Genomic DNA, 27,234 nt, shown 5'->3' with positions numbered 1-27,234 from the left:
TTACAGGTGTGAGCCACCGCACTGGGCCTTTTTGTTGTATTTTCTATGGTTACTTTTGGATTACCACAGCAGAGTTGGGGCAGTTGGGAGAGACTTGTATGGCCCACAAAGCCTAAAATATTTGCTATCTGGTAACAGTAATATTTACTAACATTTCAGTAAATATTACTAGACATAAATATTTACTCTATAGTATATATAGTATATGTTTATATTATATAGTATATACTATATATTATATTGTATGTATTTACAGTATATAGTATATATTGTATAGTATATACCGTATATAGTAAATATATGCCATATACTAATATACCTCCTGGCCGAGGCAGGAGGATTGCTTAAGGCCAGGAGTTTGAGACCAGCTTGGACAATATAGTGAGACCTATCTCTACAACAAATTTAAAAATTAGATGGGTGCAGTGGTGTGTGGCTGTAGTCCCAGCTGAGGCAGGAGGATTACTTGAGCGCAGGAATTCAAGATAACTGTGAGCGATGATTGCATGGTTGTACTCAAGCTTGGGCAACACAGTGAAACCCTGTCTCTGAAAAAATGTAAATTTATACTATATATATACTATATGTATACTGTATATATATACTATATATAGTATACTGTATTTATATAGTGTATATATACAGTATACATATAGTATACATATATGTATATATAGTATAGTGTATAGTATATATATACTATATATACAGTATATACTATATATATACTATACACTATATATATAGTGTATAGTAAATACATTCTGTAGTATATATTTGCTATAGTAATATTTATATATATTTATATATTAATAAATATACTTTCACTGTAGTAAATATATTAGTAATATTTATTACTATTTACTATTTAGTAATATTTACTAAAATATTAGTAAGCATTACTATTAATATAATAATATAATAATAAAATCAATATAATCAATAATATATATTATATTAGTAAATACAAATACTAATATTTATTAAGCCTTTACAGAAAAAGTTTGCTGACTCCTGATATATACTATAGGTTAGAAATATTTTAATTAAAAATGATCAAAATTTAGGCCAGGTGGGGTGGCTCATGCCAGTAATCCCAGCACTTTGGGAGGCTGAGGCAAGTAGATCACTTGAGTTCAGGAGTTCGAGACCAGCCTGGCCAATATGGTGAAACCCCATCTCTACTAAAAATACAAAAAGCTGGGCATGGTGGCAGCGTGCCTGTAATCCCAGCTACTTGGGAGGCTGAGGCAGGAGAATCACTTGAATCTGGGAGGCAGAGATTACAGTGAGCCGAGATCACGCCATTGCACTCCAGTCTGGGCTACAAAGGGAGACTCCATCTCAAAAAAGCAAAACAAAACAAAACGAAAAGATCAAAACTTAAAAAAAGAGTTTTGGCTCTGTTTTTCAGGGGACCTGGGTCTCCATACTGACGTATTTTCTGAGGCTTCCAGGTGTTTGAGGCTTATTTTATTTCACTTAAGGGAACAAAACAGAGTGGTTCTTTCCTCAAGCAAATGAAGAGAATGGACATAAGTGTCTGTTCTTCTTCCTTGATTTCACAAATCCTCCAAATGGTGTCAATATGGTATACTTTCTAATTTAGCTATTTCATTACTACTGTCGATTTTTTTTTTTCTGGAAAACTAGGTAATGACAGACTGTGGTTCACTCTTTCTACCACCTCCCACTTCTACCAGTGCCCCTGGGATCTCCAGCATCAAGAAGCTGCAGGTGTGTTCTCTCAAGAATCCAACCAACCAGGCTAACTGCACCCAAGTTCGACACAGTGCCCAAGTGAGGACTTACTTTCTAACCTCTCTCTTACAGATTAGTAAAATTTATCTTTAGGTCTTACCTTCAAAATACCAAGAGTGGGTGAGAATTTAAGCAACTCTTCTATGACATCATTATACCCTTTGTTGGCTGCTTTCAATAATGCTGTTGTGCCATCCTTAACAGAAAGACAAAAATAAAAGTTGATTATTAACATATGTCTGTGTTGCTTGAGAGCTGTCAGTTGGGAGCTGGAAAGTACCGTTGTCAGAAACTAATGACATGTGTAAATTAAGCACAGATCAGCAATGTCTCTTAATCTAGGAGCATTTTAGAGAATATTAAGCAGTTAATTCTGCATGAAAGAGTATCAGATAAACCGTGACTTAGATTATGTTAGAACTCTGCCATTTGGGAATTCATACTCCTATAGTTCCTGAGAACACTGGGCAGGGGACAAGGGGAATTTCAAGAGCATATTTTTAGGCCATGGATGGACCAAAAAGGCATTCTCTGCTGTTCATAACTTAGGAGAAATGGTTAACTGTCTTTAATAATTTAGATCATTGTTGAGCTGTATTTACTGTTTCTAAAAAAATTTATACAACCTTGCCCTAGTCTGTGTGGGTAGTGGTGGTTAGGGGCAGGGGTGATAGATTAAAATCTGCTAGAAGGCCAAGTGCAGTGTCTCACACCTGTAATTCTAGCACTTTGGAAGGCCAAGGCGGGAGGGTCACTTGAAACCCCGTCTCTACCAAAAATACAATAGCCGGGTGTGGTGGCCTGTGCCTGTAGTCCCAGCTACTGCGGAGGCTGAGGCACGAGAATCACTTGAACCCGGAGGCGGAAGTTACAGTGAGCTGAGATCGTGCCACTGCACCCCAGCCTGGGTGACAGAGTGAGACTCTGTCTCAGAAAAAAATAAAATAAAACCTGCTAAAAAAGAATGAAAAGCCAAATTCAAAAATTAATATTTAGCTTCCGTCATTACTTTTTGGCTCAAGAACACAGTTTCCAAATTCCTTTTTCTCTCGCTTTCACGTATCAATCGCTGTTTGGAGGATTTAGTTCACAATTCTCCCGTAGCCAAGAAACCACTTCGGCCTGCCATTAGGGTTTATCTGTAACCAGAAAGAAGGAAGATGGAATTCGGGGGCGGGGGGTTCTTTTCTGGCTTCAGAGATTGTGGGAAGAAGAAGAGTGGGAGAGAGGGCAGTGAAATGGTGGCGAACGCGTCTGGTGATTTCCCTTTTTTGAAGCTTAGACTTGGATAGGGGAAGGTGGGTTACCTAAGCAAGGGTTATACAAAGGCCACAGCAAAACACAAAAAGCGAACAGCATAGGTGGTCAGGCTGTCTTCAAGCCTTCCTTATGGGGAAAAGGGCCTGCTGTGGAGCACACAGAGGCAGTATTAGGTGACACCAGCAGAGGCCAGTGGAGACTGGCGGGCCGACAGGGGTCGGGGTGCAGGGGGTCTGCAGCTCCAGGGAGCAGGGGCGAGAGGCAGGGCCTGCAGGAGGCGCAGCACCGGCCAGGGGATCCCCCTAGGACAGCCCCCAGGACAGCCGGGAGGCCCCGTCTCTACCGCCCCCAGGCCTGAGGCTATGATTCCACCCTCCCTAGTGCGTCCCGAGGTCATCTCGGGTGGAGGAGGAGAGAGATCGAGCGGCACCGAATCGGACTTCGACTTTGTTTTCCTGCTCAAGAGCAGGCGGAGGTTGGGAGGAAGCCCATGTGGGCTGCAGACTCAGTCAAGACCCGTTTTCTCCGCACAGGCGCGCTAGGAGGCTTCGCTCTGTGGCCGAGCGACCCGGGCACTTACGTTCCGCGCAGCGTCGCGGTCGGCTCCGCGCAGCAGCATCACCCGCACCACCTCGCTGTGGCCCATCTGGGACGCGATCCACAGGGGCGCTGTCCCGTCCTGCGGGAAGAGGAGGCGGCGGCCGCCGTGACTGGGGCGCCCGGCCCCACCCGCTCACAGAACGTCTTTTAACACCAGGGGTCTGAAAGCGAAAACCCCGGGAAGGCACTCCCTGACCACAGATCACACTCTCCAGCTGATCCACACCGCCCAGGAGTCAGTGAGAAAAGAGGGGGTGTGTGTAGTCCACGGACGCAGGCGGCACGTGGCTGAGCCTGGGCTACTTGAATAATTGCCAGTATTCAAATTTTGGCTTATAAAATCATCCATTTTGTGGCTGGATCTTTTACCAAAAAGGGTGGTACAGACTTCATGGAAGGATGCGTGGGAACCTTGCTTTGAAGGCTCGGGGGAGCAGCTGACCTGTATACATACACCACAGCAGAACCAAATTCCACAAACCCAGAGAGAAGCCGGCCTATTCCCCCCAGACTGTCCATTTCTTTGCTTTCCCAGTGGATCACACCTTAATGTTCACACAATATACCCTTCATTCCCATAGAAAGCAGGCAGTTTCCTTTGAGGTGGGGTCTGCGGGTCAGAGAACTCAAGTCATTTCTCCTACTCTTCTAGTCTGGTGTCCAGAACCTTCCACAGCCACCTCATTCCTCAGGGGGCTTAATTTTAGGTGGAATGTGTTGTTGTGTCTTCTAGGAAGTGATGCACATAAACTAGTTATGGCAGGACAGCATTTTGGGGAATATTTCCTCTGCATATATTTGGAAATATTTCCCCAATATTGCTTTCTCTGTGCACACTAGGCCATGAAGTGGAGATAATACTGCTCCAGAGGAGAAAAAAGTAAAACATGCAAGGGATGGAGAAGGATTTGACAGTAGGGTGGTTCCCAGCAGATGGGATGGAAACTGGGAAAGCCTTCCAATGTGTGAAGGAGCTAGAGAGGGAGGGGGAAGGCGGAGGTCACATGAGAGTGTCCACGTTTTCTTCTCCCTCTGCATTGAATCTCGGGCGTGTTGTTGGGGAGAGGTAACCTAGGTTGTGGTAGAAACATCAGGTCAGTTATGGGGAATTCCAGATGGGAAAGGATTTTCTCTTCTTTTGAGAAACCAGGAAAGTTACAAGCCCTTTAGAGAAGTTCTGCTCTCTGCTGGTGCCCAGGAGATAGGAGAGAAATGGCCGTGGGAGTTTCAGAGTCAGTGGTCCCCCAGTCCCCATGGCCCACATCCACCTAGCACCTAGGCATCCAGGAGTCCCGTCTGCCTGTGGGAAATCAGAAGCGACAGAGAAACAGTTGGCTGGAGTGTGCCTGGGGTTGGGAAGACAAGGCCACAGCACCCCGACTTCCTGAGTAGATACAATGGCCAGGCCAGCAGACAACGGCGAGACCAGCTGTGTCCTTGCGGTGTAAGAGTGCAGGACGCTTGCAGATCAGCACGAGGGCCATGCATGAGTCTCCCCACCCCCATCTCAATGCCAGGATGATAGTCTGACTCTTAGGTCCCTTCAGAGAGAAGGGCAGGAGGGAGCAGGATCCAGAATGGGCTAAAGGTAACCTCTGAGGTAATTATGGTAATATGCCCCAAGAGACTGTTTTAGCCAGATAAGACTGAATTACCCATCGGGGGAAGGGGGGCTGAAGATCAAAATGATTCAGTTATAGAATATAAAGTTACATTTTCTGCTGCAATGTGTAATTTCAACCTTAGCCTACTAGCAGAAGCAGGCACAAGATTGTTGCCCATTGCTGTCCTGGGAAAGGGAGAGAGGATGAAGACATCTGAGCTGGGTCAGGGAAGCTGGTGACTTGGGAGCCCAGGAGGATCTGGGGGTGCTGAAGAGCAGTCACAGGATGTTGGGACCTGTCTTAGGAGAGACAGTGGAAGAGGTGCTGAAACAAAGGATAGAGGGAAGCGGAAGACACTTTAACCTACTTCATAATTTTTCCAGGGTCCTCTTGGTGGAAATATTCTTGAATCTAAATATTATCATGAGCAATTTGTACTTTAATTTGTACTTTAGTTTAAAAGCACTTCCATATTCTTTGATTTTCCCAATTCAGGACTTAATTAATCAATAATTCAAGCAACCAATAACGATAATTATTATTGGAGACAGGACTCTGTTACCTAGACTGGAGTACAGTGGCATGATCAAGGCTCACTGTAGCCTCGACATCCTGGGCTCAAATGACCCTCCTGTCTCAGCCTTCCTAGTAGCTGAGACTACAGGTGTGCACCATCATGCCCAGCTAATTTTATTTTCTTTTTTTCTTTTTGTAGAGATGGGGCCTTGCTTTGTTGCCTAAGTTGTTCTTGAACTCTTGGCCTCCAGCGATCCTCCCACTTCAGCCTCCCAAAGTGCTGAGATTACAGGTGTGAACCCAGACTTCTAAGTCTCAAGCAGAGTGCTAAAAATAAGTCCTGGAGAAGAGACATGGAGGTTTCCATACGACTGCAGTGCCATCATAAAGTATGGACAAAAATGCACAAAATCAAACAGGAGGGAGGGCTGCTGCATGGGGAATGAGGGCTCAGTGTCCTGGATAAAAGTGCTATCTGATCCGGGTCTTGAAGAAGGACCAGGATTTTGCTAGGTGGGAGAAAGGGGAAGGGTCGTTTGAAGGAGAAGGAAAAGCAGCTACAGTCACAGTGGCTTGGACAGGCATGGCTCCTTCACGCAGAGTGGGAAATCCAGCTGCTATAGCCAGAGGGGTGCGGGTGGGACCCTGGGAGGCAGGAGGGGAGTGTGGGTCCAAGCCGGTGCCAATACTAATGCGCTTCTCCCTCCGTGCCTGCTCTGGGTCTGTTTTGTTCTTTGTCACTCTCTCCACCAGAGGGCGGGCAGGGAGAGGCAGCCAGCGAAAAACGGCAGCCAGCTGTCTATTCAATGTGCTTTTCCATGGCTTGGTCATTATTAGTAAACTTGTATTAACAATTGAAACTAATATGTGGGAAAATGCTAAAAGGTGCTATATTGTGAAAAATTGTCTGTCTGTCTGTCTGTCTATCTACCTACCTACCTACCTACCTACCTACCTATCATGGAGTCTTGCTCTGTTGCACAGGCTGGAGTGCAGTGGTGCCATCTCAGATCACTGCAACCTCCACCACCTGGATTCAAGAGATCCTCCTGCCTCAGCCTCCCGAGAGGCTGAAACTACAGGCATGTACCGCCACACCCGGCTAATTTTTGTATTTTAAGTAGAGATGGGGTTTCACCATGTTGGCCAGGCTGGTCTCAAACTCCTGACCTCAAGTGATCCACCCGCCTTGGTCTCCCACAGTGCTGGGATTACAGGCATGAGCCACCGTGCCTGGCCAAAAAATTATTATTATCAATTTAGAACATCAATGATAACACTCATCATATATATCATCTTAATTGGAATAGTCATGGGAGGTGGAAAAAGCAATCAGTTCTTCCTGGCTGTAAGACCTTAGGCAAATCACTCTCAGTCTGAGTGTCCTCTTAGGAAAAATTATTAGCTTCCCAGAGATAAATGAGAAAACATATACAAAGGTGGTGAGCATGAGCACTGGCTCACAGATGCTTAGGAAATGTTAATTGCATCTGAGTAGTATTTATCATGAGAAACAATAAGCCCCTTAATTTGTACTTTTGTTCACAAAATACTTCCATATGCTTTTTAATTTGATTCTTCCATCAACCCTGTGAGATAACTGACTGTGAGCAGGTAGGAATGAGTGGGAAAATGAGATTTGGGGGCCGCTTGTGTATTTCATTACTAGTAATTACATCTCCAAATCTGATTCTGGAACCCAGGGAGTTGCATGTGAGTTAGAGCATTATTGTCAGATCAGATTACCTATCAGTTGATTATTTAGTTTATGAATTAGGAGAGGTTTTCCTCTTTTGTACACCTTAATTTGTTTTCTCTTATTTTTTCTTTCTGGTATAATGGTTAGAGCCTTCATTTTCATCATGAAAATGATGGGGTGCAGTGGCTCACACCTGTAATCCCAGCACTTTGTGGGGGCCAAGGCGGGAGGATGGCTTGAGCCCAGGAGTTTGAGACAGCCTCAGCAACACAGTGAGGCCCCCATCTCTATAAAAAAAGAACAATGATTTTATATGGTTTTTTTTTTTTTGAGATGGAGTCTCGCTCTGTCACCCAGGCTGGAGTGCAGTGGCGCAATCTTGGCTCACTGCAAGCTCCACCTCCCGGGTTCACTCCATTCTCCTGCCTCAGCCTCCCGAGTAGCTGGGACCACAGGCGCCCACTACCACGCCTGGCTAATTTTTTTGTATTTTTAGTAGAGATGGGGTTTCACCGTGTTAGGCAGGATGGTCTCGATCTCCTGACCTTGTAATCTGCCCATCTCGGCCTCCCAAAGTGCTGGGATTACAGGTGTGAGCCACTACACCCGGTGATTTTATATATTTTTTAAAATTAAAGATATAAAAATAATTTTGAAAATGATGAAAAGTAAGTCAATTTAGCTCCTTTTTGTAGAGTTTTGGAATGTATCAAAATGTGAAAAAACATTCAAAAATATTCAAATAGGTTTTTGAATACTTCCATATACTTTGATATTTTTAATATTTTGATATTAAATCAAATAAATCATTGTGAAGTTATAACCTCTACAGCACTTTTTTTAAAAAGGTAATGGCTGGGCATGGTGATTCACACCTGTAATCCCAGCACTTTGGGAGGCCGAGGTGGGGCGAAATGCTTGAGGCCTGGAGTTTGAGACTAGCCTGGCCAATATGGCGAAACCCCATCTCAACTAAAAATACAAAAGTTAGCCGGGTGTGGTGGTGCACGCCTGTAGTCCCAGCAACTCAGGATTCTGAAGCAGGAGAATCACTTGAGCCCGGGAGGTGGAGGTTGCAGTGAGCCAAGATCATGCCTCTGCACTCTAGCCTGGGCTACAGAGTGAGATTCCATCTCAAAAAAAAAAAATAGAACATTTAGCTTGAAGAAGAATGAGATTCATAGGGTTATGATAGCTGTCTTTTACTATGTGTGTGTATATCAAGTAGAAAAGGATTTAGACCAATTTTTCAGACCAAGTGATAGAAAGAAGACAGATGGGTGAAAGCTGCATGGAGACTTGGGGTCAATGTATAAAAGTTTAATAAGTGTTGGCTAAGACCAAAGAAACTGATCAGAGAGGAGTGAGTTCCCCAAGCCTAGAGGTGTTCAACAGTAGCTGATTATCATAGAAAGGATTCGAGTACCGATGGATGGCTAAATTTAGAGTGAGTTTTGTAGTTTCCTCCAACTCTGTCATTCCCTCATTTGATTCGAGATCATTTTTACAGCCAGATCACAGCATGAGATGGAGTATATGACACAACCTGTATTAAAGACTAACCTTGTATGGTCTTATTTAGGCTCCTGAGAGTATTTGGAAAAAAGAACTAAAACCTTCCTCTTCTGTGGGAATGAGTATCTGAAGCGGCACTAACTCTTTGCTTCCACGATTTCCAGCCATCACACTTGGGTTACTTCTACCTACAGGGTTAGGCCAGTCAGAAGGTCTTGGGGACCAATTCTATTCTAAGTTGGGAGTCCAAGAGCTGTGAGGAACCTTGCCTGTGGCAGAGGGAGTTCAATATTGAGATAATTTTCTTACCCACCCTACCCTGACCTGGAGCCTATTTCTTATGATTGTCCCTTGCACCATGTGCCTGGCCCAGCAAATGGGTCTGTAAGAGATGTTACCAGATGCTCATTGCCCGTGGTCTGACTCTATCCTCCCCAGTCAAGGGTGATGGGACTGAGGATAGGCAGGCCAGCCAGTCACTGTGGCCTGGTGCACAAAGATGAGCTGTGACAATGACATGGCTATCCCCAGAGTTTGGCAGTCTGATCCATAAACCTGGGGACCACATACAAGATAAGTAAGCAGACGAAACTGGTAAAAAAAAGAAAGGAGTGGGGAGAGAAAGAGATATGAAGAGACTTTGAGATGACAGAGAACACATGGCTCACTAGAGAAAGTGCAGCCTTGATTTCTGATGGGTTTTCTGTTCCAATGAGGCCTTGTTGGAATAGAAATGATAATAATAGCAATACCTAACATTGCACTGGGTGTGTATCAGCTACTGCATTAAGAGTTTTGCAGGGATTATTTTATTTAATTCTCACAGTCGTCCTAAAATACTGAGATTCAGGGAGAGTAGGCAACTTGCTAAGGTCACACAATTAATAAGCAAAATGGGGCCTCTGTTTCATTTTAAGATATCCATATCCCCATAATTTCCAAGCTGCTCTCCACCCAAAAAATCTGGGTCTGCTCCCTAGCTGCCTCTTACAGTCTTCCTGGGGCTGATGTCCTGCTTATGAGTCTGGGCCCTACATCTGGAGCCTTCTTCTAACTCTCAGGCACTGATCACTAAATGCTGCAGGCTTCCAGACCTGCTCTGCACCAGCCATGGGGATCTTCTGGCAGTCGGCACACTTTTTCTGAGTGTGTACCACGTGCAAAGGGAACAAGACAGAGTCCCTGCCCTTGACAAGCAGCAAGGACTTCCTATGGCTGTCTCCTCCCATTTCCAAACCCTCAGGATTCTACGCCAATCTTTTGGCTCCTTCTCCCACTGCCATTGATGGGTTCACCTCTCCAAGCTTCCGACCTGGGAGAACATTTACTTTCTGGGCCCAGCTACTCTGTGTACAAGTCAAGGCTTCTGTTAGGAGAAGGCACTTTATTAGATGGCTTTTCCTCCAGGCTTCAAAGAAATACTGTTCAGCACATGAAAAAGACTAGATAGAGATGAGTTATGACTGACTAACCTCAGCTCTGGGTTAATAGGATCAGACCTTTGCATTCTATAAAAGTATTGTTTTAATAAGGTGGGTGAGTTGAGTTGGGAAAATATATGTCAAGGCATTTGGTTAATAGAAAAATAGAAATAGCCACCTCAGCTAGTGATTAAAAAGGTCTGACTCATATCAATTCAACTTGGTGAGGACACATGGAAAGAAATGAAAATGAATTTTTAGAGTGAAATCTGTATTTCAATGATCTCTGTGACTCTTGACCTTTTGGCTTAGGACAATATGGAAGGAAAATATTTTTTGAAGTTTCAAATCAAGAACATACTCTTCCTAATATCTGGCTATGACTAGCTTTGGGATTATGATTCCTCATCCCAAAGTACTAAAAAGGTCTTCATTTAGTTCTCACTGATAGAGTTACAAAGAAAAGCCATCCCACTACAGTTCAGATTCCCTGAAGCTCATGTCAAATGTCAGCTGAGTAATTTCAACGTAACTTTGTCAACATCCTGTTACAGGATATCATAATAAAATGGTAGGGCTTCATAGAATGTCAGTGCAACAATTACAAATCAGATTTAGCCAAAAGTATTAGGAGATTAAACCAGGCAGGTATCCCTGTCCTCATTTTGTAAATTCAAGGATTTTCCAATAATGACTCAATGTGTCAGCTGAGATTTCAGAATAAAACATTGGTTTCCAAATGCTCTACCTATAGAATATTTTACCATGTGCAGGCCATTTTAATAGAAACTTTTAATTAGACTTTTTTTTAAACCCCCTTATAATTTGTGACAAAGTCAGCCATGACTGGTATCACTTTTGTCACACGCATGGCACTGTTTTCTTGGAACATAATAAATATGCAGAGTTTACACTTTCAGAGAAGACGGAACTTGAGCTAGTCTGACCTGGATAGATAACAACCTCTAATAATGAGCTCACAGTAGGTAATAAAAATTATTATGATTTGAGGGCACAATGGGGTGAGTGTACTCTACAAAAAGGAAACATTCCATTGCCTTTTTTCCCCAAAGCAATTCTTATTTTATAAGATACGCTTTTCCTGAATAACAATTCTTTTAGGGCTAAACTCAAAATAATTCAAAACAATTGCATTAGATGCAGTCTTTAGAAGGTGTAGCACTTGCTCCTTGACCAGAGGGTGGATCCCTGCACTCAAAGACTAGGTCATCCACTTTGACCAGGTTATCCTAACTCTTGAGGAAGAAAAAACAGCTATGGTGTGTTGTGGTTACTGCTGCAATGTTGGTTTACTCTTTAACTTCTTGGCTTCAACATCACTGCATGACTCATTTTAGGTTTAAGTGGGCATGGCTCATGCAACATTTGAAATATAATCTCTTATATCGACTTGGTTTTTTACAAACAGTACTTTAGGCATATAAAGAATAAAATTCAAAGTGCCAGAAATTATTTTGGAAGGATGTACTAATAGAGAGACTTGATAATCTTGATAACCTCACATTCTAAATTCACAGTTGTATCTTCAATAATGGCCCCCAAATCAAACTTAGGCAATCTAAAAATAACCAATTCCTTTTACTAATTTTAGTAAAATGAATCCTCTGATTCAGAATCAATCAACAATAACAAAATAAGAAGGACCAATACGAAAATATTAAACTCCAATCCTCGAAAGTCAACTCTAGCAGGTACAGAAGTAAAACTTTTTCGAAACTGCTTCCTTTCCCAGGAGTATTCCTGGGGCCACCTAAGAATAACTTTACAATTCTAAAAATATAACCTTACATTGATAGCACTGTCTGGCACATGATAAGTACTCAAGAAATATTGATTGAATGCTGAATAAAACAATTATTTAAAATGTGGGCATTTGAAGAGATCATCACGTTCATCCTGCTCAGCCTCCTAATTTTCAGTGATGAAAGTCAGGCCCAGAGAGGTTGATTCACTTGTTCAAAACCACACAGCTCAAATTATTGGCAGAGATGGATCGAGAACTTGGGATTCCTGACCTCAAAACCACTTTGCTTTCCTGACTTCAAACCACTCTGCCCAAAGGCTCTTTCTTTTTCTCAGGCTCCTTATGTGCTTGGGCTTCTAAAGACCAAAGAAATCTGTGTCCAAAAGCTCAGACCAACCTTAAAGTTCTCATAGCTATTCATTATGTGAACACAGAGAGGCATTCCTGTATTAGGTCATATTACAGTGGAGATGTGCCCGGGTATGAAATCAGCTTGACTTTTTCCTAGGAAACTACCTTTATAGTAATATTTCCTTAATTTGAAATGTTTTGTTAAAAATAAATTAATCTGGCGCCAGGCATGGTGGCTCACACCTGTAACCCCAGCACTTTGGGAGCCCAAGGGGTGTGGATCACTTGAGGCCAGGAGTTCAAGACCAGCCTGGGTAACATGGCTCTCTACCAAAATGTATCTCTACTAAAAATACAAAAATTAGCTGGGCATGGTGGCACACACTTATAATCATAGCTATTTGGGAGGCTGAGGCACAAGAACCCAGGAGGCGAAGGTTGCCATGGGTCGAGATCATGCCACCACACTCCAGCCTGGATGACAGAGCAAGACGCTGTCTCAAAAAAAAAAAAAAAAAGCTAATCTGGGCAAAAATAGTACCTACACAAGAGAAGCTAATTATAATACTGTACATTTGGAAGGTTCTTCCATGTTTATAAAGTGCTGCCTGTATAATCTTGCATTTCTGTTCTTTTTTCTTCTTTTTAAAAATTATGACTCTTTTTTTGAGACAGAGTCTTGTTCTATTGCCAAGACTGGAGTGCAGTGGTGCGATCTCGGCTCATTGCAACCTCTGCCTCCCAGGTTCAAGTGATTCTCCTGCCTCAGTCTCCCAAGTAGTTGGGATTACAGGCATGCGCCACCACGCCTGGCTAATTTTTGTATTTTTAGTAGAGACGGGGTTTCATCATGTTGGCCAGGCTGGCCTCAAACTCCTGGCCTCAAGTGATCCCCCTGCCTCGGCCTCCCAGGGTGCTGGGATTATAGGCATGAGCCACCACTCCCAGCCTACATTTCTGTTCTTTTACTTTCAGTTAATTGAATTGCTGGCTGTTAGCTTGCTGTTGGTAAATGAAGTCTCAACAGCATAACAATTGTGAGAGATGAAGGTGCAGAACCTCCTAATGATTCCAACGGCATGGGCTCCTCTTTGGCTTGGTGGAAGAAGTGGCGGGCAGGTAGTAAGGCAGCATTATCAGCAGGGGCCAGGCTACCTGACCCACATCTGTTTACCTATGTTCCAGGCCAGCCTGCACTCATTAGATCAGTGCAGCCATAATTTGTTTGCACAGGAGGTGGCAGAGTGTGTACTTGACCCCAGACATCAAATACTTAAGTTTTGAAAGTACTGAACTGTGATGTCAGCTTGGTTTCATAGGCTTTCAGGTCAGCTCAGAGCATAGAACAGGAGATACCCTAATCAAAGATTAACTTTTCATCACAGAAGCAGAAGGGTTTAAAGGATGCCTTGAGCTTACTGGTTATCTCAGGTATGTGCTGCCAGGGGACACCCAGCCCTCCCCATGCTCCATGTGCTCGGGCAAATGGCAACAGTGGACATTACCTGCCTTGGCTGGTTGACTTTTGCTCCTGAAGCCAGCAGTAATCGAATAACATCCAAGTAACCACCTTGGGCAGCTAGGAAGAGGGCAGTGGCTCCATCCTGAGAGAGAACAAATTAAAAGCATTAAAAATATTATCTTTCACACTTATTTTAAAAGAAATTAGGGCGGGCGCAGTGGCTCATGCCTATAATCCCAGCACTTTGGGAGGCCGAGGTAGGTGAATCCAGGAGATGGAGACCAGCCTGGCCAACATGGTGAAATCCCGTCTCTGCTAAAAACACAAAAATTAGGCTGGGCACGGTGGCTCACGACTGTAATCCTAGCACTTTGGGAGGCCGAGGCAGGTGGATCACCTGACGTCAGGACTTCCAGACCAGCCTGGCCAACAGGGCGATACCCCATCTCTACTAAAAATACAAAAAATTAGCCGGGCGTGGTGGCGGGCACCTATAATCCCAGCTACTCCGGAGGCTGAGGCAGGAGAATCGCTTGCACCTGGAGGCAGAGGTTGCAGTGAGCTGAGATCGTGCCACTTCATTCCAGCCTGGGCAAAAGAGCGAAACTCCTCCTCAAAAAACAAAAAATAAAAAACAAATAAAAATACAAAAATTAGCCAGGTGTAATGCCGCGTACCTGTAATCCAGGTACTCGGGAGGCTGAGGCAGAAGAATCTCTTGAACCCAGGAGGTGGAGGTTACAGTGAGCCAAGATTGCATCACTGCATTCCAGCCTGGGCAACAGAGTGAGACTCTGTCTCAAAATAAATAAAATAAAATAAATTAGATTTAAAATATACACATTTAATATAATTTTCCATCTTCATCTCTTTGTAGTTTTCCACCTTTTTGTCAATGAAGAGCCAAATGTTAGATATACAAATCCCCCAAACCTCATTTTAAAAATATTTATTTTTAATGTATTTGTAAATTTCTAAAAATTCTTTTTTTTTAATTAGCTGGGCGAGGTGGCACGTGCTTATAGTCCCAGCTACTTGGGGGCACTGAGGCAGGAGGATCACTTGAGCCTGGGAAGTTGAGGTTACAGTGAGTCATGTTTGTGCCATTGCACCCCAAGCTTAGGGAACAAAGTGCGACCCGGTCTCAAAAAAAAAAAAAAAAAATGAAAAAAAGAATTGAGAGTAAAAGGTGTCCTTTTAATTAGATCTTTCCTACCCTTTTCTCTTTCTTGTCCCCTTATCCTTGTTCCCCCAACATGAGGGTTCTGCAAGGATTAAGATACAATATGCAGCTGGGTACGATGGCATACACCTGTGGTCCCAACTACTCAAGAGGCTGAGGCAGGGGGATTGCTTGAGCCCAGGAGTTCAAGACCAGCCCTGGAAACATAGCAAGACCTTGTCTCTCTCTCTCTCCTTCTTCTTCTTCTTCTTTTTTTTTTTTTGCAACAGGGTCTCCCTCTGTCACCCAGACCTGGAGTGTAGTGGTGCGACCACAGCTCAATGCAGCGTCAACCTCCTCAGCTCAAGCGATCCTCCCACCTCAGCCTCCTGAGTTGTTGGGACTACAGGCATGCATCACCACATCCAGTTAATTTTTTTAAAAAATTTATAGTAGAGACAGGGTCTTGCTATGTTGCCCAGGCTGGTCTCGAACGCTTGGGTTCAAGTGATCCTCCTGCCTCTGCCTCCCAAAGCACTAGGATTACAGGCATGAGCCACCACATCCAGATGACCCTGTCTCTAACACAAAACAAGACAAAACAAAACAAAACAAAACACAGAAGAACCCTGTAAGATGTTTTCAATACAACTGCCCTAGAAACCATCTCCACAAAGTGGCTCTCTGCCAGCCCAGCAGACACCAACAACACTTATAAACACAACAAAGCACTCCTGCATAAAGCCCAGAGCAAGTGGCCCTTTTCCAGTGCTCTTTAGTTTTCGTCTTAACTGAGTATCTATGCCTTCTGGGCATTTCGGTTTTCTTGGACACATGTCACTTGGTGCTTTCGGCAGACATGTGGATCAGCTGAGAGCATGCATTCTCCCCGGATGCTCCCTTCAGCCTGATAACATTTGCAGCAGCGCAGGGTGAGCTTCATTGTTTTCAGACCACAGTGGAAAACCAGAGCACACCCTGGAGGAAAACACCCAGCAAACCCAGCTAATTACCACACCTCCCATTGGGAACACTAACCTCGAGCAAAAATATAAGACATGTTTCCCTGCAAGTCCAGCCACGTATGTCACGTGGAGGGTCCTGGATTTCCAGCGGGCGTCAGCTGAGCTGCCAAACTGCCCTCCAGGCAAACATTAAGAAATTAATCAGCCTGTACAGATTTTCAAGCAGATGTTTTATATGGGGATAAAATTTTCGGAAAGTCTACCATGTCCTTAGCTGCTGAAAACTCTCAGGAATTTTCTTTTTCTTTTTTTAATTTTTTTTTAACTCTCAGGAATTTTCCAAGATGAACTACCCATGCATTGAATTTTTCACTGTGCATTCCAAGTTTCGGTTCTGCCCCGCCCATCCATATTTCAATTGTTTTTAAGAAAATATTTAGATTGTTTGGGTAAAGGTAAAGGTCTTAATATAAAATGGAAGTTATAATGCATGAAATTTCTTGAGTCACCTTAAAACAGAGAGGAAATTACTATGAGAAGGGGCTTTTCTTTTAACCAAACACTTTGGCTTTTCCTATTCAATGTGTATATATATATATACACACATATATATACACATATATGCACTACACACTCTCAGATATACTCTACCTATATATAGCCAAAGACATATCTAACCTTTAGACCTGTGCTTCTTAGATTAGGCTACATGTGAGAACTACCTGTTGCCCAAGCTGTGCCTTCAGAGACTCCAGTTTTGTTGATCTGGGGTGGGCCTTGAAATTGGTATTTTTTTAAACCTTCCCAGAGAATTCTAATGGGCAGCCAGAGTTCAGAATCGCCTCTTTAGATCATTATCAAGTAATTCAATCATTCTACCGGTAATGTTGCAGGCTCAAAGTGTGTTACAGATTCTGAAGTGCAGAGGGTGAGGCTAGCTGCCATGAATTTCAAAGAGGCCTGTGATTTGTCAGGGTTAACCATGTAAACTCTGGAAAGGGTGTTCAAATGGAAAAGTTCACACCTACAGAGCTCATTACATGTCTATGAAAGTATAGTGCCCCAGGCATAAGGGTTAAATGCCTAGCTGTAGGACAGCCTAAAATACGGTTCCTAGATAATTGGAAGTAGGAATTTTTCCACTCTTCACCATGAGACTGTCAAGTCAATTCATCTCCCTATATTCTATTTTCGCCTACAAAACTGGAGTAATGTTTGCCATAAATCCTATGGCATTATAGCGACAATCAATTGAAAGGCCCTTGGGTGATGTGCTAATTGACAGTTAGCTGCAAACAGACCGGCACTAGCAGTGGATGCCTTTCACAGGTCAACGGCATGTATATATTTCACAGAGGTCTTCATCCATCCAACCTCACTTTTCTAGCAAATACCTTAGATTTCTACTCTTTGTGCCCTTCCTCACAAATACTACAACAGTATATTTTTATATCCAATGAGCACATTTAGAAAAATTTTGTATATTTTGTTTTTCAACAAGTCCATATGCTGGGCTTTGTAGTTTGTCACGGTATGAATAAGTATCACATGATTTTTGAAGGTCTTAATTGCACAGGTACACGAAACAGATTTAAAAGGGAGAACAAAGATGGGTAAATAAGATAAATGGTTTCTTTTTTTGTCGGTGGGGGACAGAGTCTCACTATTTCACCTTGGCTGGAGTGCAATGGTGTGATCTCAGCTCACCGCAACCTTCACCTCCTGGGTTCAAGTGATTCTCCTGCCTCAGCTTCCTGAGTAGCTGGGATTACAGGCACCCGCTACCATCCCCGGCTAAGTTTTGTATTTTTAGTAGAGCCGGGGTTTCGCCATGTTGGCCAGGCTGGTCTCGAACTCCTGACCTTGTGATCCACCCACCTCAGCCTCCCAAAGTGCTGGGATTAGAGGCGTGAGCCACCGCGCTCGGCCAGATACGTGGTTTCTATATAATAAAAGCCCACCTGGTCTGCTATATATTTTTCTCTTGACTCAGACCCAAGTCCTACTCTCCATTAAAGTATTTTTGAAGTTGGCATTTCTTGGCATCTGAATTTAGACTGCAATTTTATGTGTGATGAGAAATGTCCTAATGTCCCCCTGAAAGGCACTCACATAAAGTCGGTCATGGATGTTTGCTCCGTGCTTCAGCAAGGTCTCCACCACCTGCATGTGCCCGTACTGACTGGCAGCCAACAGGGCGGTGCCCCCGTCCTATGGACATGCAAAGTATAAACACATTAGAGGTGGCGCAGGCACATAATTCACCAGCAGATGTTCCTCACATACATAGAATTTAGGAAGAGAGTTTTCCCAAAGATAATAACAAACTCACTTTCCCTGGTTTTTTTGTTTGTTTGTTTGTTTGTTTGTTTGTTTTGAGATGGAGTCTTGCTCTGTTACCCAGGCTGGAGTGCAGTGGCTTGATCTCGGCTCACTGCAATCTCCGACTCCTGGGTTCAAGCAATTCTCTTGCCTCAGCCTCCCAAGTATCTGGGACTACAGGCACACGCTACCATGCCCGGTTAATTTTTGTATTTTCAGAAGAGATGGGGTTTCACTATGTTGGTCAGGCTGGTCTTGAACTCCTGACCTCAAGTGATCCGCCCGCCTTGGCCTCTCAAAGTGCTGAAATTACAGGTGTGAGCCACCATGTCCGGCCTACTTTCCCTCTTTTATCCTTCTTACTTTTTCTTTATAATTATGGCAGAGTTCATCCTAAGGACATATTATGTTGTATATGTGGGCGGCTTGCTAGAGATGTATTACAGTTATTTGACCAAGTTATTTATTGTGAATTAACTTAGAAAATTCCTATGCCAAATGCAGCATCATCTATTTGCTTCTCAATATGAGAAACACAGAACAGAAAGTCTTGTCAGTTCTTGGAATTATCAGAAAAGCCTCCCAGGGCTTCTAGCCAGAGATTTCCCGGGGAAACGCCATCTTCTCCCTGTGATGTAACCCAGTGGTAGGCCACTGAGATTAAGGTGTTTTTATGGGGTAACCCTCTGGGGCCATTGCCCTCATGGGACAAGATCTGCTTCCATGAAAAGAGCGGATAGCTATGGCACATTCTGTGTGTCTCTCACTATCCTATTTAGTATTTTCCTTTTAACATGTGCCAATTTGTCCAGGGCTCTTTAAAAGTGTGGTCCTAAAAACTAAGCAGAAGCCTGAGCAACAAAAATTAGCCAGGGTGTGGTGGTGTGTGCCTGTAGTCCCAGCAACTTGGGAGGCTGAGGTCGGAGGATCGATTGAGCCTGGGAAGTGGAGGCTGCAGTGAGCCAAGATCACACCACTGCACCCCAGCCTGGGTGATAGGGCGAGACACTGTGTCAAAACAAAGAAATAAAAAAAGTAAAAAAAAAAAAAGAAACCAACTAAGCAGGGCACTGTAAAGCACACATGCTCTGATGTGGAATGGGATATTCCTGTGTTCCATCTACTCTACTTTTATCTCTGCAGCCTAAATTAGAGCTTTTCTACCAATCACATCACATTGCTGACTCACTGAGTTTGTGGTCAGCTAAAATCCTTAATGGTTTTCCTCAGGTGCTATAGCTAAGGCATTCTTTTTTCCCATCTAGTGTTGTTGAGTTGTTTGGCTCTCTGAACTGGACATCTGAGCTAATTACAAGTAATTCAAAAACACATAATCTGGTTCTAAAATATGAATCACAAATATAAGATACTGTAGTTTCTAAATTTGGACATAAGGTGTTTGTTCAAAATGCCTACTCATAGAGCCCCACCCTCAGGTCTGGGGTGAGATCCAGAAATATGCCTTTTGACCAGTCATGTGGGTTGATTGTGTAGGCAGGTGGCAGGTGGGCCTCATGTGCAGAAACACTGCTATAAGAGGTCTCGAGTTAATAGGCAGGTAACATCCTACGGGGCTGCCTGTGGCTGGGTAGGGCTTCCCCAGAGGCAGGCTCTGTGGTGGAGGAGGGTGCTTGAGATGGGCTTTGAAGAGTGGGGAGTGGAGAGGAGGGAGACTGAAGGCTGAGGCTGGTGGTAGATGGTAGTGGTGGGGAGGCATCACAAAATTGCATAACCGCAGGAATAAGCACCATTTCTAAGCTTTGTCCTGTCGATTTTCCTAGCTAATAAAGTAATAAATTTTCCTGCCTAATAAAGTAACAGAAAAGATAAAATATGATGATTCTCATAGATGAACTGCTGTTATTTTTGTATGTATGTATGTATGTCAGGGTCCTGCTCTGTCCAGGCTGGCTGCAGTGGTGCAGTCATGGCTCACTGCAGCCTTGAACTTTTGGGCTCAAGCGATCTTCCTGCCCTAGCCTCTTGAGTAGCTGGGACTACAGGTGTATGTCACTGTGCCAGCTTTTAAAATATTTTTTACTTTTTTATAGATGGGGGCATGCTATGTGGCCCAAGCTGGTTTGGAACTCCTGGGCTCAAGCAATCCTCCCACCTCAGCTTCCTGAGTAGCTGGCATCACAATACCTGACTAATTTTTTTAAAAATGTTTTATAGAGATAGGGTCTTGTGACATTGCCCAGGCTGGTCTCCAACTCCTGGTCTCAAGCAATCCTTTCACCTTGGCCTCCCAAAGTGCTGGGTTTACAGGTGTGAGCTATCACACCTGGCCTCTTTAATTTAATTAAAAAAATTTTTTTGAGACAGGGTTTCACTCTGTCACCCAGGCTGGAGTGCAGTGGTGCAATCATGACTCACCACAGCCTTGACCTCCCAGGCTCAAGCGATCCTCTCATCTCAGCCTTCCAAGTAGCTGGGACTACAGGCACATGCAACCATGCCTGGCTGATTTTTGTATTTTTGGTAAAGACAGGGTTTCACCATGTTGCCCAGGCTGGTCTTGAACTCCGGGCTCAAGCAATCTGCCTGCCTCAGCCTCCCGAAGTGCTAGGTGTGAGCCACCATGCCCAGCCTCTTTTATTTTATAAAAAACAGTTTTGGGGCATATAGATTTAGTAACAGTGAGAACAACTGTTGAAGCAAAGTTTTGATGACAGGATCATTTAAAACTGAAAGCCTCTCAGCCCTCTCTTCTTTCCATGGGAAGCTCTTGGATACCTGCAGCTGACCTAATGGAAACCTGTGGAATTGCTCATCCTGAGTTCCATGTTCCATAGATTTCTGAGATAGTACAAACTGGCTCATGTACAAAGGCTTTAAGCCAGTATTCACTCGTTAACCAAGAAGACTGAAGCAGCCACATATGGTCACTCATGATCATTTTGAGTTGAGATTTAGGTTCATAGGACTTTACTTTCTATTTTTAGTTATCACTTATATAATAGAAAATAAAATAATAATGTAAAAAAATATATATAGTATTACTGTATGTTATACTCAGTAAGTTTGGAGGCATATACATAGTACAATAGCAGGTTTCAGAAAAGACAAAACCTTATATGAAATTCACATCTACTTAATAGTTAGAATTTTAATATTTGATTTATTTTTTTGAGACAGGGTCTTCCTTCGTGACCCAGGCTGGAGTGCAGTGGCATGATCATGGCTCATTGCCACCTTGATGTCTCGGGCTCAAGTGATCTGCCCGCCTCAGCCTCCCAAATAGCTGGGACTACAGGCATGTGCCACCATGCCCAGGAAATCCTTTTTTTTTTTTTTTTTGTTTAAAATAGAGATGAGGTCTTGCTTTGTTGCCCAGGCTGGTCTTGAACTCCTGAGCTCAAACTATTCTCCTGCCTCAGCTTCCCAAAGTGCTGGGATTACAGGCGTGAGTTACCATTTTAACAGAAAAAAAATCCTACTGGAAATTCCCTTGATATCTAAATAGTCCACAAAAAGGATTAACTAAGAAAACCTAAAAGTTTCCAACTTGTGCACATTTTCAGGAATTTAAAAATTATAATTAGGCTAGAAATGAGTTGACAATTACAAAAATCTTATGGCAGTTCAAATTCTGCTACTACAAAATATTATCATGTAAAATCATACTGTGAACATGAAATTAATCTTTCTACATTCTCAGCTTTCTTATCTATATGTCAAAAATGAAAATCAATTACTTCTTTTTTTTTTTTGAGATGGAGTCTCACTCTGTTGCCCAGGCTGGAGTGCAGTGGCATGATCTTGGCTCACTGTAACCTCTACCTCCCGGGTTCAAGTGATTCTCCTACCTCAGCCTCCTGAGTAGCTGGGATTACAGGCATGTGCCACCACGCCTGGCTAATTTTTTTTTGTATTTTTAGTAGAGACAGGGTTTCACCATGTTGGTCAGGCTGGTCTCGAACTCCTGACCTCATGATCCCCCTGCCTTGGCCTCCCAAAGTGTTGGGATTACAGGCGTGAGCTACTGCACCTGGCCAATTACTTCTTTAAAGGAAGAACCACTATATAGTTTCCCAACTATATAAACTGTAGCTATGTATTATGCATTTCAGTGAGGACAGCTCATGAAAGTAAGCTGCCTGCCAAACTACCCTCTTTAGAAATGTCTCAGATCTAGTAGGATCAGATTAATACTTCCAACAATTCCTATCAGTATCAGAATTAATCTTAAGTGGGAAAAAGAACATGGAAACAGGGAAAGTTAGAAAGCCACTGCTACTGTACCCCTCCTGGTTACAAAATTTAGTGTTCTACAGTAGAAAGGTATCAGTTCAGGAAAGGATAGAAGTAATTCCCCATAAAATGTGAGTTTGTGAGCCCAGAGTAAAAATGTAACGTTTTGAATAGAACCCTTAGAGCTACCCCTGAACCATTACAAGTAACCTTGAGGAAATCCACTTACTTAGGTTTGAGAATCTTGTAAAAAGGGAAACACAAATTCGTACCATAGATGAGGGGAAAAGCAATACCCATGTCTGCTGAAATTCTTCAACATAATACAAAATCAAGAAGGTTATCTCACTTTGGTCCTAAATTCAGTGGATGCTCCAAATCCAAAGAGAAATCTCACGACATCATTATGGCCTTGCTGGGCGGCAAAGAATAGGGCAGTTGTACCTGACTGGGAGAGAGGGAGAGGCTAGTTTTAAAAGACATTTGGTTATCTTACATTTGATTTGAACATCTGCAAAGAAAACAAAACAATATCCTTGCATAGAAACCTTCTAGCCTAGGAAGGGGCTAAATTTGAACAGATTCTTATTTTTTGGTCAGAGAAGTGACAAAATGAAAGGAAAACTTTATTCTTAGTGAAATGGGATGAATGGTGGCTCCTCAAAAGATCTGTCCCCATCCTAAAACTTGTGAATATTACCTTCTATGGCAAAAGATGTGATTAAGTTAAGGATTTTGAGAAGAGCTTATCCTGGGTTATCTGGGTGGGCCCTAAATCTAATGACAAGTGTCCTTCTAAGAGTGAGGCAGAGGCACTACTCACAATAGCTAAAATGTGGAAGCCACTGAAGTGTCCATCTGTGGATGAGCAAACAAGCAAAATGTGATGTATCCATACAACGGACTATTATTTAGCTAAAAACAAAGGAAATTCTGACATATGCTACAACATGGATGAGCCTTGATAACATTATGCTAAGTGAAATAAGCTAGTCATAAAAGGCCAACAACTATATATGATTCTACTGTGATTTTTTTTTTTTTTGAGACAGGGTCTTGCTCTGTCACCCAGGCTGGATGGAGTGCAGTGGCGCCATCTTGGCTCACTGCAACCTCTGCCTCCCAGGTTCAAGTGATTCTCATGCCTCAGCCTCCCAAGTAGCTGGGATTACAGGTGTGCACCCCCACACCTGGCTATTTTTTGTATTTTTAGTAGAAACAGTGTTTCACTATGTTGACCAGGCTGGTCTCAAAGTCCTGGCCTCAAGTGAGCTGCCCACCTTGGCCTCCCAAAGTGCTGGGATTACAGGCATGAGCCACTGCACCCAGCCTGCTGTGATATCTAAAGCAGTCAGAGTTATAGAACCAGAAAGTAGGATGCTGGTTGCCAGGGGCTGGGGGAAGGGGAGTATGGAAAGTTATTATTTAATGGATATGAAGTTGTGTAGTTTTACAAAATGAAAAGAGTTATGGAGATAGATGGGTGGTGATGTTGGTTGTACCACATTATGAATGCATTTAATAAGGCTGAACTGTACACTTAAAAATGGTTAAGAGGGTAAAGTCTACATTATGTGTATTTTACCACAATAAAAAATAATAATTTTTTTTTTTTGTAGTGAGGCAGAGGGATATTTGACCCAGAGAGAGGGCAACGTGACCACATAGGCAGAGACTGGAGAGCTGTGGCGATGAGGAGAGTGCTGACAGCCACCAGGGGCTGGAAGAGGCAAGGAAGGGAATTCCCCCAGGAGCCTCCAGGGGCAGTGTGGCACAGCCCACACCTTGATTTTGGACTTCTGGCCTCCAGATCTGACAGAATAAATTCCTGATGTTCGAAGCCACCCAGTTTGTGTTAATTTGTCACAGCAGCCCTTGGAAACTCAAGATATTTGGTATAGTGTTTGGTAAACACTAGCATTCATTAATACAGGGAAGAATTCAAATTACAAAGTTTAGTGCCCCAGAGTGGAAGACTACTTGTACAAGAAGGAAAATAAGTAATTCACCCACAAACTTCTCCAATTGCAAGTCCAGAGTCAAAATGAGCTCAAAACATTTCTCAAAATGGGACATAATAACAAGAAACAGCCTGATTCTAAAATTTAAACTGATCATGACATTCTGAGACACAGTTTTTAGCATCCTCCCTTCCTATCTACTTTTACAAGTCTACTCAAAGATTGGTACCCAAATCACTGTGTAATATGAGCAAAATCATGAACCATTCTTGTGCGTAACATACATTTTTCCTATAGAGGTACTCTTCACTTCTGATCTTGGAGCTTGGGACAAAGCTAATACCACACCTTACCAGACACAGTGAAAAGAAACCCCTTTTTCCGTAGTTTACCCAAAGCTGTTAAGATGGTAGGTCTCACTCATGTGTGAAAAGCTGAGGACAGCCTGGATTATAAGCTAGTTATCATGCTTAAAACTTGTTCTTAAGGGCCTAGGTGTCTCTGTGAATATGTATGTGTGTGCATGCATGTGTGGGATGGGAGTGGGGACAATAAGACCCACTGAGACAGGCAGGATCCACCCACTTGCTTGCCTGTTTTTAAATGTGGTCTAGAAAAAAAAAGCCCCTTACTCAAGCTGTAGCTTGCCTAACTTCTCACTGATGGCAGCGGTGGCCTGTCTGGAGCAGCAGCTGTGAAGATGCAGGCTGCCACGGGGGAGGTGCAGCTGGGGCTGTATGCTCCTCAGGTCCAGTGGGAGCTGAAAGCAGGTGGGAACCCCATCCCCTATTGAGTTGGCTGTGCAGGAGCAGCCATGCCCAGCTGCAGCTCTGGTTCTGGGCATCCCTGTGCTCTCTGGGCCTGGGAAGCCCCCATTACCCCTGCAGGCTTGGAAGTGCCTGCTCCTGCTCCCTGGCCTCTCCCCACTCCCGGCACCTGCTCCAGTGCAGAGTAAAGCTGTAGCCGAGCCTGGGTGCTGTCTGTCATGACCTGGCTAGGGGACTGCGTGCTTGAGGTGTGTATGCTTGAGGTGGTGCTGACATGCCAGCCTTGCCCCCCGACCTTGGCCCCCTCAGGACTTTGGGTGCTGACAAGCACAGGAGGGAGGCTGAGGGGCTGAGGGCAGCTAGGTGTGGGCCTGTAGGTGCCCCTTGGCAGGAACAGCCTGGGTGCCGTGGATGGCATGTTGATGGTGGGAGGCAGACACGTTCCCACCCATGGCTTCCCATGGACCAATCAGCACACACTCCCTCCTTTCTGAGCCCATAAAAACCTCTGACTCAGCCAGATTCAAAAAGATGTCCAGACTACCAGCTGCTGGAAGGATCTACCCATTGTGGGTCTCCTGTCCACTGAAAGCTGGACACAGAGGTCAGGACTACCAGCTACAGGAAGGAACTACACACTGTGAGTCTCCTCTCTGCTGAGAGCTGGACACAGATATCGGGACTACCAGCTGTGGGAGGAGCTATCCATTTTGGGTCTCCTCAGATCGTCAGGATGACTTGCCTGTGGAAAAGAGCTACCCACTATGGGTCTCCTCTCCACTGAGAGCTGACCACTTGTTAGGATGATCTGCCTGCAGAAAAGAGCCACCCACTTTGGGTCTCCTGGGAGGTGTTTTGTCACTCAATGAAACTCCTCTCCACTTTGTTCACCCTCCAATTGTTTGCATACCTCATTCTTCTTGGATGTGGGACAAGAATTTAGGACCTGGTGAATGACCCTGTTTATAACACAAACAGGGCTGAAACGTGCCTTCTGCTTGCCACATTGCAGGCAATGAGGAGAGAGGAGCTACAGCCTTTTGGGGAGCCTAGACCTAGGGGCTCTCTGAGCCAGGGCTATGATACCCTCTTTGGGGCTCTGCGGTTCCTGGCATCTTCAAGCTTCCAAGCACCACTACATTCCCTGGTGTCTGCAGCGGAAGCCACTTGTGGTACACCTGGTCCAGCCACAGCCTCACACAGAGCTGGCACCTGTGCCAGTGCCTGGAGCTACCTGCCTCACCACAGCTGGCATGACTGGTTGTGCGCAGTGGCTGGACCCCATGCTTGCTCACACACCTGGTTTGCCCTTGGCAGGCGTGGGATCTGGGCTGGTAGGGTGAACCAAGTGCAACCTGCTGGGCCAAGTGGGCAGAATGAGCCCAACGGGCCTGAGCAACACTTGGGCAGAAGGTTCTGCCAGCCATGGAGGTTTCCAGCTGGCAAAGTGACACCCTAAGGATCCTGTGACAGCCAATCAGCAACAAAAGACCCAAGAAACTATTAACCAGAAGTTCTCACTTTAGGTGGGTAGGGACTTCCTGGGGCACCACATGCACAGTTAGACTTAAACTTCAACTTATAGTCACCTCTTCCTTATCTTAATGCTAAAAATCACACCTGAAGGTGGAGATTTAAAATGCTAATCTTACATGCAATGATTACAAAGCATATTGAGCTACTGTGCAAGTGCTACAGAAACCCCTCCTATATACGCCCCGACTAAACCCTTCCCTGTAAAAAGACCCTATAAAACAAACTCATATACTTCTCTTGGGGAGCAGGCAACCCTTTTCCTTTCCATAAGGGAACCTGGTTCCCTTATGCACAAGCTAAACAAACTTTCTCTTTGCTATCTGACAATCTCTCTTGACTTCTATCCTGGGAGATTACAAGAATCTAGGGTGCT

General features: G+C 43.9%; 1 protein-coding gene across 2 annotated transcripts in view; it reads right to left on the bottom strand.

Moving 5' to 3' along the window:
* ANKRD29 (ankyrin repeat domain 29) overlaps positions 1-27,234 on the bottom strand; it is a 63,205-nt gene that overhangs the window by 15,883 nt on the left and 20,088 nt on the right. For both annotated transcript variants that reach the window (XM_030810647.1, XM_030810648.1), the window contains exons 4-8: positions 22,947-23,045; positions 18,194-18,292; positions 13,998-14,096; positions 3,602-3,700; positions 1,862-1,957 (exon numbers count right to left, since the gene is read on the bottom strand). In XM_030810647.1, the coding sequence (XP_030666507.1) occupies positions 1,862-1,957; positions 3,602-3,700; positions 13,998-14,096; positions 18,194-18,292; positions 22,947-23,045 (492 nt within the window). The remainder of the gene's footprint in view (positions 1-1,861; positions 1,958-3,601; positions 3,701-13,997; positions 14,097-18,193; positions 18,293-22,946; positions 23,046-27,234) is intronic.

This window comes from Nomascus leucogenys, chromosome 4, assembly GCF_006542625.1.
Source record: "Nomascus leucogenys isolate Asia chromosome 4, Asia_NLE_v1, whole genome shotgun sequence".
NCBI classification, from domain to species: domain Eukaryota; kingdom Metazoa; phylum Chordata; class Mammalia; order Primates; family Hylobatidae; genus Nomascus; species Nomascus leucogenys.
The sequence above is the reverse complement of the archived record's forward strand: the minus strand, read 5'-3'. Positions and strand labels throughout refer to the sequence as shown.